The sequence below is a fragment of the Schistocerca piceifrons genome, chromosome 3, assembly GCF_021461385.2.
Source record: "Schistocerca piceifrons isolate TAMUIC-IGC-003096 chromosome 3, iqSchPice1.1, whole genome shotgun sequence".
Classification (NCBI taxonomy): Eukaryota; Metazoa; Arthropoda; class Insecta; order Orthoptera; family Acrididae; genus Schistocerca; species Schistocerca piceifrons.
The window spans coordinates 891,695,324-891,709,633 of NC_060140.1; the positions used below are offsets into that span (position 1 = coordinate 891,695,324).

At 43.7% G+C, this 14,310-nt stretch overlaps 1 protein-coding gene across 1 annotated transcript in view; it reads right to left on the bottom strand.

The window, feature by feature from the left end:
- Nucleotides 1–10,320, bottom strand: part of LOC124789526 (orcokinin peptides type A-like) — a 417,616-nt gene extending 407,296 nt beyond the window's left edge. The window contains exon 1 of the mRNA XM_047256919.1: nt 10,207–10,320. Coding sequence (XP_047112875.1) covers nt 10,207–10,284 — 78 coding nt within the window. The 5' untranslated portion in view covers nt 10,285–10,320. The remainder of the gene's footprint in view (nt 1–10,206) is intronic.
- Between the last annotated feature and the right edge of the window lie 3,990 nt (nt 10,321–14,310).

Sequence of the window (14,310 nt, forward strand, 5' to 3'; positions counted from 1 at the left end):
GGTTCAAATGGTTCAAATGGCTCTGGGCACTATGGGACTTAACTTCTGTGGTCATCAGTCCCCTAGAACTTAGAACTACTTAAACCTAACTAACCTAAGGACATCACACACATCCATGCCCGAGGCAGGATTCGAACCTGCGACCGTAGCAGTCCCGCGGTTCCGGACTGCGCGCCTATAACCACTAGACCACCGCGGCCGGCGCAGGTGCTGGAAAACATCTGCCATCATGTGAATGTGTTAAGGCAGATTAGTAGGCAGTATACAGGTCCGTACTCGTTACTTCTCAAATTTGCATTCAGTGAAACAAACTTTGTCATCCACATACACTATATGATCAAAAGTATCCGGACACCGGGCTGAAAATGACTTACAAGTTCGTGGCGCCCTCCATCGGTAATCCTGGAATTCTATATGGTTTGGCCCACCCTTAGCCTTGATGACAACTTCCACTCTCGCAGCCATACGATCAATCAGGTGCTGGAAGGCTTCTTGGGGAACGGCATCCCATTCTTCACGGAGTGTTGCACTGAGGAGAGGTATCCACGTCGGTCGGAGAGGCCTGGCACGATGTCGGCGTTCCAAAACATCCCAAAGGTGTTCTATAGGACTCAGGTCAAGACTGTGCAAGCTAGTCCATTACAGAGATGTTATTGTCGTGTAATCACTCCCCAACAGGCCTTTCATAATGAGTAGGTGCTCTATCGTGTTGAAAGATGCAATCGCAATCCCCGAATTGCTCTTCGACAGTGGGAACCAAGAAGGTTCTTAAAACATCAATGTAGGCCTGTGCTGTGATGGTCCCACGCAAAACAACAAGGTGTGCAAGCGCCCTCCATGAAAAACACGACCATACCAAAACACCACCGCCTCCAAATTTTACTGTTGGCACTACACATCCTGGCAGATGACGTTCACCGGGCATTTGCCATACCCGCACTCTACTATCAGGTCGCAACGTTGTGTGCCGGCCGAGGTGGCCGAGCGGTTCTAGGCGCTTCAGTCTGGAACCGCGAGACAGCTACGGTCGCAGATTCGAATCCTGCCTCGGGAATGGATGTGTGTGCTGTCCTTGGGTTAGTTAGGTTTAAGTAGTTCTAAGTTCTAGGGGACTGATGACCTCAGAAGGTAAGTCCCATAGTGCTCAGAGCCGAGTTGTGTACCGTGATTAGTCACTTCACACAACGTTTTTCCACTGTTCAATCGTCTAATGTTTACTTTTTACATCAAGAGAGGCGTCATTTGGCATTTACCGGCGTGATGTATGGCTTATGAGCAGCCGCACGACCATCCGTTTTCTCGCCTCCTGCCTAACTGTCATAATACTTGCAGTGGATCCTGATGCAGTTTGGAATTCCTGTGTGATGGTCTGGATAGATGTCTGCTTATTACACATTACGACCCTCTTCAATTGTCGGCGGTCTCTTGTCAGTCAACAGACGACGTCAGCCTGTTCGCTTTTGTGCTGTACGTCTCCCTTCACATTTCTACTTCACCGTCACACCGGAAACAGTGGACCTAGTGATGTTTGGGAGTGAGAAATCTCGCGTACAGACGTGTGACACAAGTGACACCCAATCACCTGACTGACCACGTTTGAAGTCCGTGAGTTCCGCGGAGCGCCCCATTGTGCTCTCTCACGATGTCTAATGACTACTGAGGTCGCTCATATGGAGTACCTCGCAGTAGGTGGCAGCATAATGCACCTAATATATTTTTGGGGGTGTCCGGATACTTTTGATCACATAGTGTACGTACCACGGCTGACGGGAAACTACTCACTTCGATACTCAGGACGAAGCGCTATCGTGAATACTTACTTTGTAAGCAACCTTTTATTCGCAGATTTAACACTTACTCAGAACGACCCTCAAATGTCAAACGTGCTGCTGCGTGCAAACTCTTCTCTATGTATGTGAATGAAAAGGAGACGGTGATAGTGACGCAAAGATACACGTAAGACTGGATGTTTTCTTGTCGAATGTAGTCGACAAATTCTGCTGCGTCGGCTCGCTAATGTCAGCTCTCTCTCTGGGCGACGACATAAACGTCAGAGTCGGAAAAGGAACGAGGTTTTCCCGTGATTTCCTTCCTGCAGGGTGTCACGTAAAACTATTAATGTCATTAGAACTATGTTTGCTGCCCAGTACATTATAATGGGCAGTGAGTGTTCCACGGAAACGAAAATAGTATAGTGCGTGCCCCCTTGGAAGCGTAATAAGATCTCTAATGCTTCAAATACAGGTGAAAAGTTTGTCAGACAGGATCAGCAGTCCAATAACATAATTCGCTGCGGATGCAGTTGTCTACTGGAATTCATTGTCGTTTGACAGTCGTACAGAACTGTAGGAAGACTTGGACTAAGTTTCCACTTGGTGTGGTGATAGTAGCCCTCAAGATAAGGTTGGTTCGGTTGTTTGTGGGAAGAGACCAAACTGCGAGGTCATCGGTCTCGTCGGATCAGGGAAGGACGGGGAAGGAAGTCGGCCGTGCCCTTTCAGAGGAACCATCCCGGCATTTGCCTGGAGCGATTTAGGGAAATCAAGGAAAACCTAAATCAGGATGGCCGGACGCGGGATTGAACCGTCACGATAAGGCCTACAACAAAGAGAAAGAACCATGCAGTATGTTTTTGCAAGTTTAATAGTGGAAATTTTGAGATCGTCACACCGTAAAGGTATTTAGGGGTAATGTTAATGAGCGTTATGAAATGGATCACGCCAAGTCACCGTTAGGGAAGGCGAATAGAATGCTCAGTTTTTGTTGTAACGATTCTGGGAAAGAGCAGTGCAAATTAAAATAAATCCCATGCAAGACACTTGTGCGATCAATTCTGGAATATTGTACCAGTTGGTTGGAGACCTTATCAAGGGGGTATGACAACCGAGTCCGAACAAATTCAGAGAAGTTTTGCGAGGATCGTAACAGATCGATATAGCCCTGCACGAAAGTGTTGCGCAAATACCTCGAGGTGCTTAAATTGAAATTCTTGGAAGAAAACTGACATAGTTCGCGCAGTATATTTATAAAACCCGTATTCAAATACGACTGTACGTCAATATGTTACCACAACGTAGCTTGTATCTCGTGTATGGATGGTGAAAATAAAAGAGATTAGAGCCTGTTCAGACACATGAAGCCAGTCAATTTACGCCCACGCAGTACGCGAATAGATTAAGGATGAAAATGGATAGTGTGCTCTCTACAGTGGACTGCGGGTTATACTTGTATCAAAGCCATCAGGTGACCTGCTACAAACGAAACCCACTGAACTAATATGTCTGATGCCTCGCTAACTCCTCTCCCACCCGTTCGGCACCAACCTCATACGCTGTTACCTCACAGCGCACGAAACACTATGAGAGCTGATAAAATTATTCAGGCACTCTTCGCCTTCTTTTGTAAAGTTCACCTGGCTGTTCATTCACCGACATAATGGGCGTAGTCAGTAACATTTGTTCTAGACGACATTCCGCCGGTGCGCGTGGCTGGCTTTTTCGGGGTATTGCTGTACTGATTGCTCTGCTGGTGTACACTCAAACCGGTGATTACATTTTCGGCTCCACAACGTGTCTGCCCGATTTTACATTTTCTGAATGCCTCGCTTAGAGCCTCTCTGATTGGTTTGGTTTCAGTGCCGTCCGTAGCTGCCCTGCATATCAATTTAGTTGCCACTGTTTTCATCGGTGGTGGAATCCATATAGCATCAGTTCTGCCTGTTTCTTCTTCTCTATTAAGGCGGTTGCTACGCTTTTTTATTTCAATAACTTTCCATTATTTTGTATTTCTTTGTGTTAGGTAGGACGCTAGCCTAACTCATTTTGGGTGCACAATTAAAACGTATTAGATCGCTGTTGAGTTTTCCGTTTGTCCTAGTCCTCACATTGTTTGCTAATTGACACGTCTCGATTTAATCGTTTAGTCATGACGATGAAGGCTTTTGCTCAGGAGCATGGAATCAGCAGTTAGAAATATCTTCGACCCCACTGAAAAGTTGAATGAGATGTTCAGGTCACCAACAGAAAAACGTTATTCCGTTGTGACATCAGGTGTTTACTGTATTCATTGCACCTGTGGTAAAGTCTACACTTTCATAAGTAAATAATCGATTAAGAAGAAACTTGTTGACCGCAAAATGAACAAACGGAAGAAGATTTTTGTAGTATTTGACAACGTAGTTACGTTCAGGGAAGTCAAGTTGCAACTAACAGAAAGGGACATTATGGACGTTAGATTAGGAAAGCCAGTGGCATATATAAGCATATCATCTACTTTAACACGAGAGAGGAAATACTAGGCACCTTACCCCTACTAGTTATCTAGGACTGATGGAAGGCAAACATTCGTTTATAGCATCAGAAAATTTAGAGAGAGCTTTTAACAATGTTGACTGGAATATACTCTTAGAGGTCCTGAAGGATAAAATACAGGGAGCGAAAAGATATCTACAACCAGCTGCGGTTGTAAGAGTTGAGAGGCAAGAGAGGGCGCACGTGGTTGACAAGGTAGTGAGGCAGGAAAGTAGCCTCTCCACGGTGTTAATCATTCTGGACATTGAGCTGTAAATAAAGGAAGACAAGGAGAAATTTTGGAAGGGAGTTAAAGTTCAGTGGAAGAAATAAAAACGTCGAGGTTTGTCTCTGACACTGTAATTCTGTCGGAGACGGCAAATGACTCGAAGGAACAGTGTAATGGAATTGATAGTGTATTGAAAAGAGGTTATAAGTTCCAGAATGAGATTTTCACTCTGCAGCGGAGTGTGCGCTGTTATGAAACTTTCCTGGCAGATTAAAACTGTGTGCCAGACCGAGACTCGAACTCGGGACCTTTGCCTTTCGCGGGCAAGTGCTCTACCGACTGAGCTACCCAAGCACAACTTACGGCCCGTCCTCACAGCTTTACTTCTTCCAGTACCTCGTCTCCTACCTTTCAAACTTTACAGAAGCTCTCCTGCGAACCTTGCAGAACTAGCACTCCTGAAAGAAAGGATATTGCGGAGACATGGCTTAGCCACATCCTGGGGGATGTTTCCAGAATGAGATTTTCACTCTGCAGCGGAGTGTGCGCTGATATGAAACTTTCCTGGCAGATTAAAACTGTGTGCCGGACCGAGACTCGAACTCGGGACCTTTGCCTTTCGCGGGCAAGTGCTGGCAGAAGTAAAGCTGTGAGGACGGGCCGTGTGTCGTGCTTGGGTAGCTCAGTCGGTAGAGCACTTGCCCGCAAAAGGCAAAGGTCCCGAGTTCGAGTCTCGGTTCGGCACACAGTTTTAATCTGCCAGGAAAGTTTCAGGTTATAAGTTGGTAATAAACAAAAGAGAAACAAGGGTACTGGTATGTAATCGAATTAAGTAAGGTGATACTGAGGAAATTAGAATAGGAAGTGAGACACACAAATTAGAAGATGAGTTTTGCTACTTAGGGAGCAAAATAAGTGATGGAGGATGTAAAATACACACTGGCAATAGGAGGAAAAGCGTTTCCGAAAAAGATAAATTTGTTAATATGAAATATAAATTTTAATGTTGGGAAATCTTTTAAGAGAGTATATGTCTGTAGTGTGATTCGTGGGAGGCAGCAGTTTAGACAAGAGAATAGAAGCTTTTAAAACTGGTGCTACAGAAGAATGTTGAAGTTTACACGGGTAGATCGAATAAATAATGAGGAGAGACTGAATCGAATTGGATAGAAAAGATATTTAGTCACAACTTAACTAAAAGAAGGGGTTGGATAGATCGAATAAGTAACGAGGAGGGATTTAATCCAATTGGGGAGAAAAATTTATGGCGAAGCTTGACTAAAAGAAGAGATCGGATGGTAGGTCACGGCTTGAGGCGTAAGCGTAGTCAGTTTGATAATGGAAGAAGAAATTGTAGAGAGAGACAAGAGTTGAGTATAGAAAGCAGGTTCAAAGACATTAGGTAGCAATAGATGTGCAGAGATGAACAGGCTTACTCAGGATAGAATAGCATGAAAAGATGCATCAAATCAGTCATTGGACTGAACACAACGACAAAAACAACTACTACGACGATGTAAGTAATGTGTGAACATCAGGACTATCGAAACTAAGGATTACTTTCCTTTGGACGCGCACCACAGTCTTATAAAATTTCTTAAATGACAGAAATTACGCCTGCGACTGGAATTGTGTTTATTTCACAGAACTTGCAAATTCCGGTTGTCATTTCATTTTCATGCTGTAATTAATGTAGATGAGGACAAGCGACCAACATATGGTGGATAAATATAAATCTTACGACAAGTAGTCGTGCTAAGATCGGTATAAACACATTATAAGTAGAAGCAGTAACGAAACATTACCATTGAGAGTCAACTATGACAAAATGAACTGTCACAGAACCGGCAGTCTACGTCCAGGTGATGCCCTCAGAATCTGAGGCGCGCCCCAACGTGCTTCTGTTTTGTGGCATGCTAGCGAGAATTCAAAACGTGGTACTTGTAGGTTACTCGGAGGTCAATTCCTCATTTGTATGGTTCCAGGTTCTCTGATGACATTGAACGACATCTCAGGCCTCAAAAACGACCACTAGCTCATTGCTCTGATGGATGTTACTAACCGATTGTCTCTGAGACTATTATGTCACCGGAGACTTAGAAATAGCAGTTTTGCCGAATAGTTACCAACCATATAAAGGGGTTACATGACAGCCACAATCAGAATGTGAGAACTTTATCCGGTAGGAGGGCACAGGTCCAGGAATTTGAAAAGTTCCAAATGCTTGGAATCGTTACAGGAATCTGTTTGGCAGTAAATTATCTATCAGATGAACGTAAATTGAAGGTTTCTCACACGACACGGCTTAATAACGCTAACAGGAAATTTTGGGATGTTCTTCGCTGACAGTTAGTAGATAGAAAGTTTTTAAAATGGTACTTTAACAGCTGTATACTGTGTTTCGTGGACTACTTGTTCTTTCTGTCAGAGGTGTATGGTGATTTCTAAAAGATTAACGGTAAGAAAACCTTAAGTGTTTTGTTCCTTGGTAGTGATCAAGAAAAATCGTTACATGACGACAGGTCCTTACTGTACGTCAATACTCTAAACGCATTTGTATTCCTTTCTCAGACCTGATCTTAACAACGCCACAATGGAAGTTTTAGATAGGCTGGATCATTCTATCCACAATTAATTAATAAAAGCCTTGTTTCATGGAAGACAACGATGATAACCTATTTCAGAGATCAAAATAACCTTACACGCTGTTGTACACCAACTGTGAAGACCATTGCAGTAACTGTTGCGCACATCTCGTTGTGAGCATCGCGTTAACGAATGGAGGTATTTTCGCCACAACGGAAGTTTCTAACTACGCTAATTCATCGGTGCGCAGCTCTATAAAATCTGCGAATTCAGCGGTTGCAGTTTCACAGCTCTCCAGCTCTTACTAAGAACGCCTAATTGTAAGGACGTGTGTGATATCCAAGGAAGTATTGCAAGTGGTTAAATTTTAAGTACTTTCTTTCTTCGAACTTATTTGTTTGATGGTGAACAGTATTCTACTGGATTTATATAGTTGAGAATTTGCAAATATGTGAAAAAAATATTTTGGTGTCAATTGTAGGGATAGAGAAGATGTAGATATTATAGAAATAAACAGTTTTAGATAATAACGAATCGTGGTAGGGAGGAGGTAGATGGCTATCCATTTAAGCTTAAGCAGAATAAGAACGACTTAGACGGCCCGAAAGATAAATAAATGGCTGTTGCGAGACTTTGTTTACGTACTTATTCAATAATGATTTGACTGAATGTTATTTCACATTCATTATTATTGTTTCTGGCTGAAGTTGCATTTATGGTTTTAGTTTTGTCGGAACTGCGTGCTACACTCCTGGAAAACGTAGTCTGGTAAAAGAGCAGCGTTGATGTCGTGGAAACATTAGCTGATTTAAATAACTTTGAATGTCGCACTTACCAACCTTCAATCTAAAACGCCGTAAGTGGACATTTTGGGTAGTCGTCAGGGTATAGTTACGAAGCGAGGATATGCAGTGTTTGACAAATTATCTGGAACTGCAAAAGTTCTTTTTCTTCAGCAGGGTTCAGTCATTTTACAGCACTTTAAAGGACAAAATTTTTTCCTTTGTCAGTTTAATTCCGGTCACCACTGCTGTAAATTCGAGTGAAATCTTTCGTTCCTACGCCAACGTAAAATAATGTTAACATCTTCTAGCGTACATAATTATTCGTGCTGTAAGAAAAACAGTGGTATCTGATAATATTACCGCAGCAATTTAACAAACCGTGCGTATCGTTACGATCTTTGTATTTGTGTTACCTGGCAACGGTGTCTTTGCCGTTTTATTGTTAATGTCTACAGAGCAGTTCGCTGGTTTGCTGAGATTTGTGAAGACGGTGCAGAATTATTGTTGTATTCCATCGCTTCAATTATGTTTAACTATCGGATGATATACTTATGAAGGGCAGAAGATGATTAAATTTCTTTGATGTGAACGCAGATATGAAATCTTTGCTTCCTGCAGAACAGCAACGAACATAAAAATAAACATTGTAGTAAGATTAAACAAGCGTATAAACGCATTTTATTCTTTTGACGATAATGTCTAATAACCGTTTATTACAATTTTATTTTTCTCGTAGATGTCATGTTGGTAATGGTGAATAGAAGTTGCAGTAATTCTTACATTCTTTTATAATCATCAGATAAAGGACAGCGCCATGGTTCCACCTCGGCTGTTGCGTGATTAACAAGTATTTTGTTTATAATCTTTCGGACGATTGGCCATCTACGTTACCTGTCATCGTTAAGTGCTATAAATCAATACATCACAATGTATCCGACTATCCCATGCACGTTCTCGCTTTAGAAACTACTATGTCCGCTGCTTATAGTCGGATATATTACAATATGTTGTAGGTATGACGTGCTGGCGATACTGAGGCGGTTGGGAATGTCCTCTAAGGCTGAAATCGGGCAATCGTCCGAAACTTAATAAAGTAGCTACTTATTAATTTAAGTGTGACATCAAGTCATGCAGGATGCGTTATTATAATAATCAGTAGTTCTGCATTCAGGCTGACTAGACCGCAGTCTGCGAATGTTTGTTTCAAGTACAACTTGAAAAGCCGTATCTCTGTGCAGCAAACGCTGCTGAATATGTGATGATGGATAAATTACGAAAGGCGTCATATGAGCAATAGAGTCATTCCTATCCTGATGTCTGACGTTTACCATTGCGCCCGAGATATCCTGAATGAAGATATACTGATTATCATAAATACTTACGATTAAGCAACAGCGATAATGGGATCATGACATTGTCCTTTAACAAGTTCACGGTGTGGTACCCTCCATAAAGAAAAGATCGCGATTATGAGATCGACTGAAACAGGTAGCATACAAAGGCTTGCTTATTAATTGCTTGTGACGTTGTAAACGAAGTAGTCCAACGATCGAAGCTGCTGTAGTGGAAATTGCAGTTAAAGTTTAATTCAAACGTGAAGAAATTGTTTAATTTGATCGATGGTGGTTATTGCTGGTTCTGTGGTTTATTTATTTTCGAACAATATAAAGGAAAGGAAGTAAGCTGTCAGTGACGAACGTGGTTTATTTTCAAATCACGATCATTTTGGGGCCTGAATACTATTATCTTTTTATCGTACTGTACTGTCCTCATACTTACTTAGAAGTTCCCATTGGTCTTAGTCAGCAATTGTGCAGAAATGCATATCACATAATCTACCAGTAAAAGGCACATTTTTACAATTTACAATAGTGTAGAAAACGATAACGTGTGGTGGACAATCCACTTTAAATTTGTGATGGGAAGTTATGAAGGAGGATCTAATGTAAGTTGTAAATTTGTGTTTTTACAGTGAAAAGTTACCTCTACTGTAAGTCTACACAAATAATAGAAGGTCTTTGGGAATTACTGTGTAGGGGTGATGAGAGTATGAATGTTAAGCTCCTTAAGATGGGTCTTCAGGGCTCGAGATGCGCCGTGATTTACATTAATAATACGTTTGTGGGGTGAGGTTGTCTATATTTTACGAAAATGTCGCTGAAAAAGATTTTATATTTTTTTCCTCAGCACTAAAAGTCTTTATTGTTTACTGCTAATAAGGTCGTGGCTTTCTGCGCTGGGAAATTGGGAGACGCTCGGAGAAATCGTGTTGCCGTGCGCCTGCGGCGTAGGCAGCCCTGCGCGGCGGCCGCCTTACCTGCGGAGCTGGCACGGCGCCGGCGAGGGCGACGGCAGCTGCGGCCAAGGCGGCGACCAGGAGTGTGGCGGTCTGCATGCTGCTGCTGGCTGCTGCTGCTGGCTGCTGAGTGCTGCGGCTGGTGGGCCGCTGGCGACGACGCCGCCGCTTTATATCCGCGCCGCGAGCCGGGGGCGGGGCCGCGCCTGCGCCCCCCACCCTCACTCCATCCCCCACCCACTGCCTCGGCCGCGCCGCGACGCTGCCACCGTATATAGCGGCGCCGGCGCCGGCCCCAGCGCTCCGGAGGACCGTGTTCGCTTTGCGTACCTCCTAACAGGCACTGCAGTCTTCAAACATGCAACAAATTAGTTCAAACTACGTAACACTGACGTCTCTTGACAGTTCACCTACATCTACATTTATACTCCGCAAGCCACCCAGCGGTGTGTGGCGGAGGCCACTTTACGTGCCACTGTCTTTACCTCCTCACACAGTGGTTACGGTTACAACAAGCCACACCACAATTTGGGAAACGGGGCCAAATTTCTAGTAGTTTACTGTCGAGTTGAGATTTTCACGAATGTTTTATTCGTATCTTACAGAAACTAGCAGTACGACAATAAACAACCTTTCCAAACACGCCGCTAACGGCAATCAAGTAATATATAGCAATACAACAGTTTAAAAAAATTAAAAAAAACACAGAAGCTAGGAGTACGGCAATAAACTACCTTTTAAAAGACGCCGCTAACGCCAATCAAAGCAATTTATAGCAGTACAACAATTTTTAAAAATTTGAAGAAGATTAGTAAACAGGCCACTAAAGTAACACAGAACTTCGTTAATAAGGTACAGTGAGGTAGTGAAGCTACCAACACCGCCATTAAAAAAAATTAAACAGATCTCAGCAAACACACGATTAATGGCAATAAAAGAAACTTACAAACTTGGAGTAATTTAAAAGATTTTTAAACAAAAGTGTCCGGGAATATCATTAGAACATAACAGATATGACGGACCCGTGTAAGGCGGCCACAAATCACCCACTCAGGAATGCTCGGGCTGGGCAGAATAGTGACCAATTTAAATACGCCCGTAAACACAATTGCCACTCTCAGGCTGGTCACTGCACCGACTTTTAGCCAGCGAAAACTTGTTGTAAGATGGCTTAACTTGCTGACAGAATTAGAGCTAACCTCGTGCAAGGAAACAATACACCACACAGTCATGAATGAGCGACCACATCATCAACCAACAAGAAGCATGAATTTACTCATAAACCACTACAGAATAGCGAAACAAACTGCCCAAAGCTACACCTCCCATCGGACAGTAACGAGAGGAGGAGGAGGAAAGATCACTGTCTTCACTTACACTGGTGCCGGGGACAGGAAACCCGATCGCCGGAGGCCACAAGGCAGAAAGGACACTGGTTACGCAAACTTATTACTTAATGATTAAACCTTCCACGAACTTAACTTGCAATTATGCTCGAACAGGCAGTACACGACCTCCGATGGCAAGAATCCACACATCCGATCGGGCACGCGTCGCCAGCGTACCCAGCACGCCACGGTCACGCGACAACACGCTCTGTCACCGGAGTTCACGTCTTCTCTGCAACGTTGACGGGTAGTGACCGCTCCTTCATGTTAGGTGTCTCCTTTTAAACTCCAGTGGTGAAACGGAGGATTTAAAGAAGCTTGTTAACGTCCCACCAAGGCGAAATGAACAGCAACTACTCGTGGGGCGATTCTGTATACAACCAACACGCGGGGAGCTCTTTCGTCAACTCGACCCGCTCTTTACACACAACCGACATACATCACGTGGCGACTCGGTACAACCGACCACGCCTGCTTCGCGCTGGAGAGCCACACCGCCCTCCCGTGTCCACCTTACTCTCTCCGCGCCACCACACGAGGTTACAACCGATCAAAGATCTCACTTCCTCCATAGCAGTTTCCCGGAAGCAAAACGCAGATATCGATAGCAGAGGGAAAAGACAACCAAGCAGCCACTTAATGACAGACAACATATCAAACAAACATGTCAGGGGAAGAAAGGAAAACCACTGCAATCTAAACACAAGGTGTAGCACGAGTCGATACACGGCTCAGCTCCCTTTCCTGTTCCAGTCGCGTATGGTTCGCGGGAAGAACGACTGCCGGAAAGCCTCCGTGCGCGCTCGAATCTCTCTAGTTTAACATTCGTGATCTCCTCGGGAGGTATAAGTAGGGGGAAGCAATATATTCGATACCTCATCAAGAATCGCACCCTCTCGAAACCTGGACAGCAAGCTACACCGCGATGCAGAGCGCCTCTCTTGCAGAGTCTGCCACTTGAGTTTGCTAAACATCTCCGTAACGCTATCACGCTTACCAAATAACCCTGTGACGAAACGCGCCGCTCTTCTTTGGATCTCCTCTTATCTCCTCCGTCAACCCGACCTGGTACGGATCCCACACTGGTGACAGTTATCTCCAGTTCAATCACCAACCCCTTTGTACTCTTACGCCGTCATTTGGCTTCCCTCTACATTGCTGCTTGCTGTCTCACATTACCTGACACGAAACTTCCAAAATTTTCGAAGCACCATCTTGAGGCAGGCACGTTTCGAAGGGAAGAAAGAGTGGGGGACTTCAGAGGGAAGTAGGGGTAAGGAGGGATGTAAACGGATCACGGTTTCCCCGCTCCAAATACATTCAAAATTTAATTGTTAACTGTCGGAGAAGATGGTAGTATGAAAACTAAGAGTCTCGAGAATGACAAGGAGTTCTAGAGTTGACAGTTTATACTTAACACATGATTATTTTCACTTGCTTTTCAGTTAAATGTGTACTTTCACATGGTACTCTACCTGTTGTCGACAAGAAATCCGAAACGGTTCGAGACTCAATAGATAGAATCGTTAAACCACAGAAAGTTTAGTACGACACGACAGAAACTGAGAGGGGGAAGGGGGAAACCAGAAGTACTGACTTTCCAAACGTAGGCGGGAACTACGGTAAAAATAGAATCCCGTCATTTATACGCTTGTACAACCAGGGCTTTCAATCGTAGTGCTTACTGAAATACTAATAACTGTGAGTGCATACTTCGATTTAAATATTCGCCACAAATGTCTGTGAAATGATGCACTCGACATACAGGCATCAGAAAAACCAATGTTTACAGTATTTTTCGGACTCATAGATGGAAGCCTTACGTTCCAACACTTCTCCAAGCTCTGAAGAAGGATGAGCCCAATAGGCTATTTGAATTTTGTGACTGGTTCAATAATATGTGTGAAGAAGATGAACTATTCCAAGATCTAATTGTTTGGTCAGGTAAAAGAAATCTTTAAATTTAATGGAACAATTAACTCCCATAATTGTGTGTACCGGGCAAAGGAAAAGCCATACGTAACTGAAGAAAGGATGTTCATCTACCAGGAGTATCAGTCTGCAGAGCGGGATTAGCCGAGCGGTCTAGGGCGCTGCAGTCATGGACTATGCGGCTGATCCCGGTGGAGGTTCGAGTCCTCCCTCGGTCATGGGTGTGTGTGTTTGTCCTTAGAATAATTTAGGTTAAGTAGTGTGTAAGCTTAGGGACTGATGACCTTAGCAGTTAAGTCCCATAAGATTTCACACACATTTAATTTTTTCAGTATCAGTCTGGTGTGGTTTGTCGTCGAGAGGATTAATCGGGCCGTACGTCTTCGAAGAGAGTGTCACAAGCGATTGTTACCTAGGAATGTTGCACGTGGTAACTCCAGATCTTATTGACATTTTTTACAACGGGGATTAGGATGAGGAGCCACCTCACTTTTAAGTTGATGTGAGGGAATTTCTCAGTCGCACATTCCCTTCGAGATGGGTGGGACGAAGTGGGAGTGATACAAGCAGCTCAGGATTGGATTTGACGCCTTCAGTCTTCATCATTTGGAACCTGTCACGGATAGTGTACACTGCAAAACAACAAACCCTGTATGACATAAGAGAGAAAATAGAGGAAACTTATGGTGCTATTCCATTAGAAACAATAGAATTGCTTTGTGGCTCTATTCTAAGTAGTTTTTGACAATATATGCAGAGGAAGGTGATCTTTTTGAGCATGCGTCACATGAAATTACACATTAAT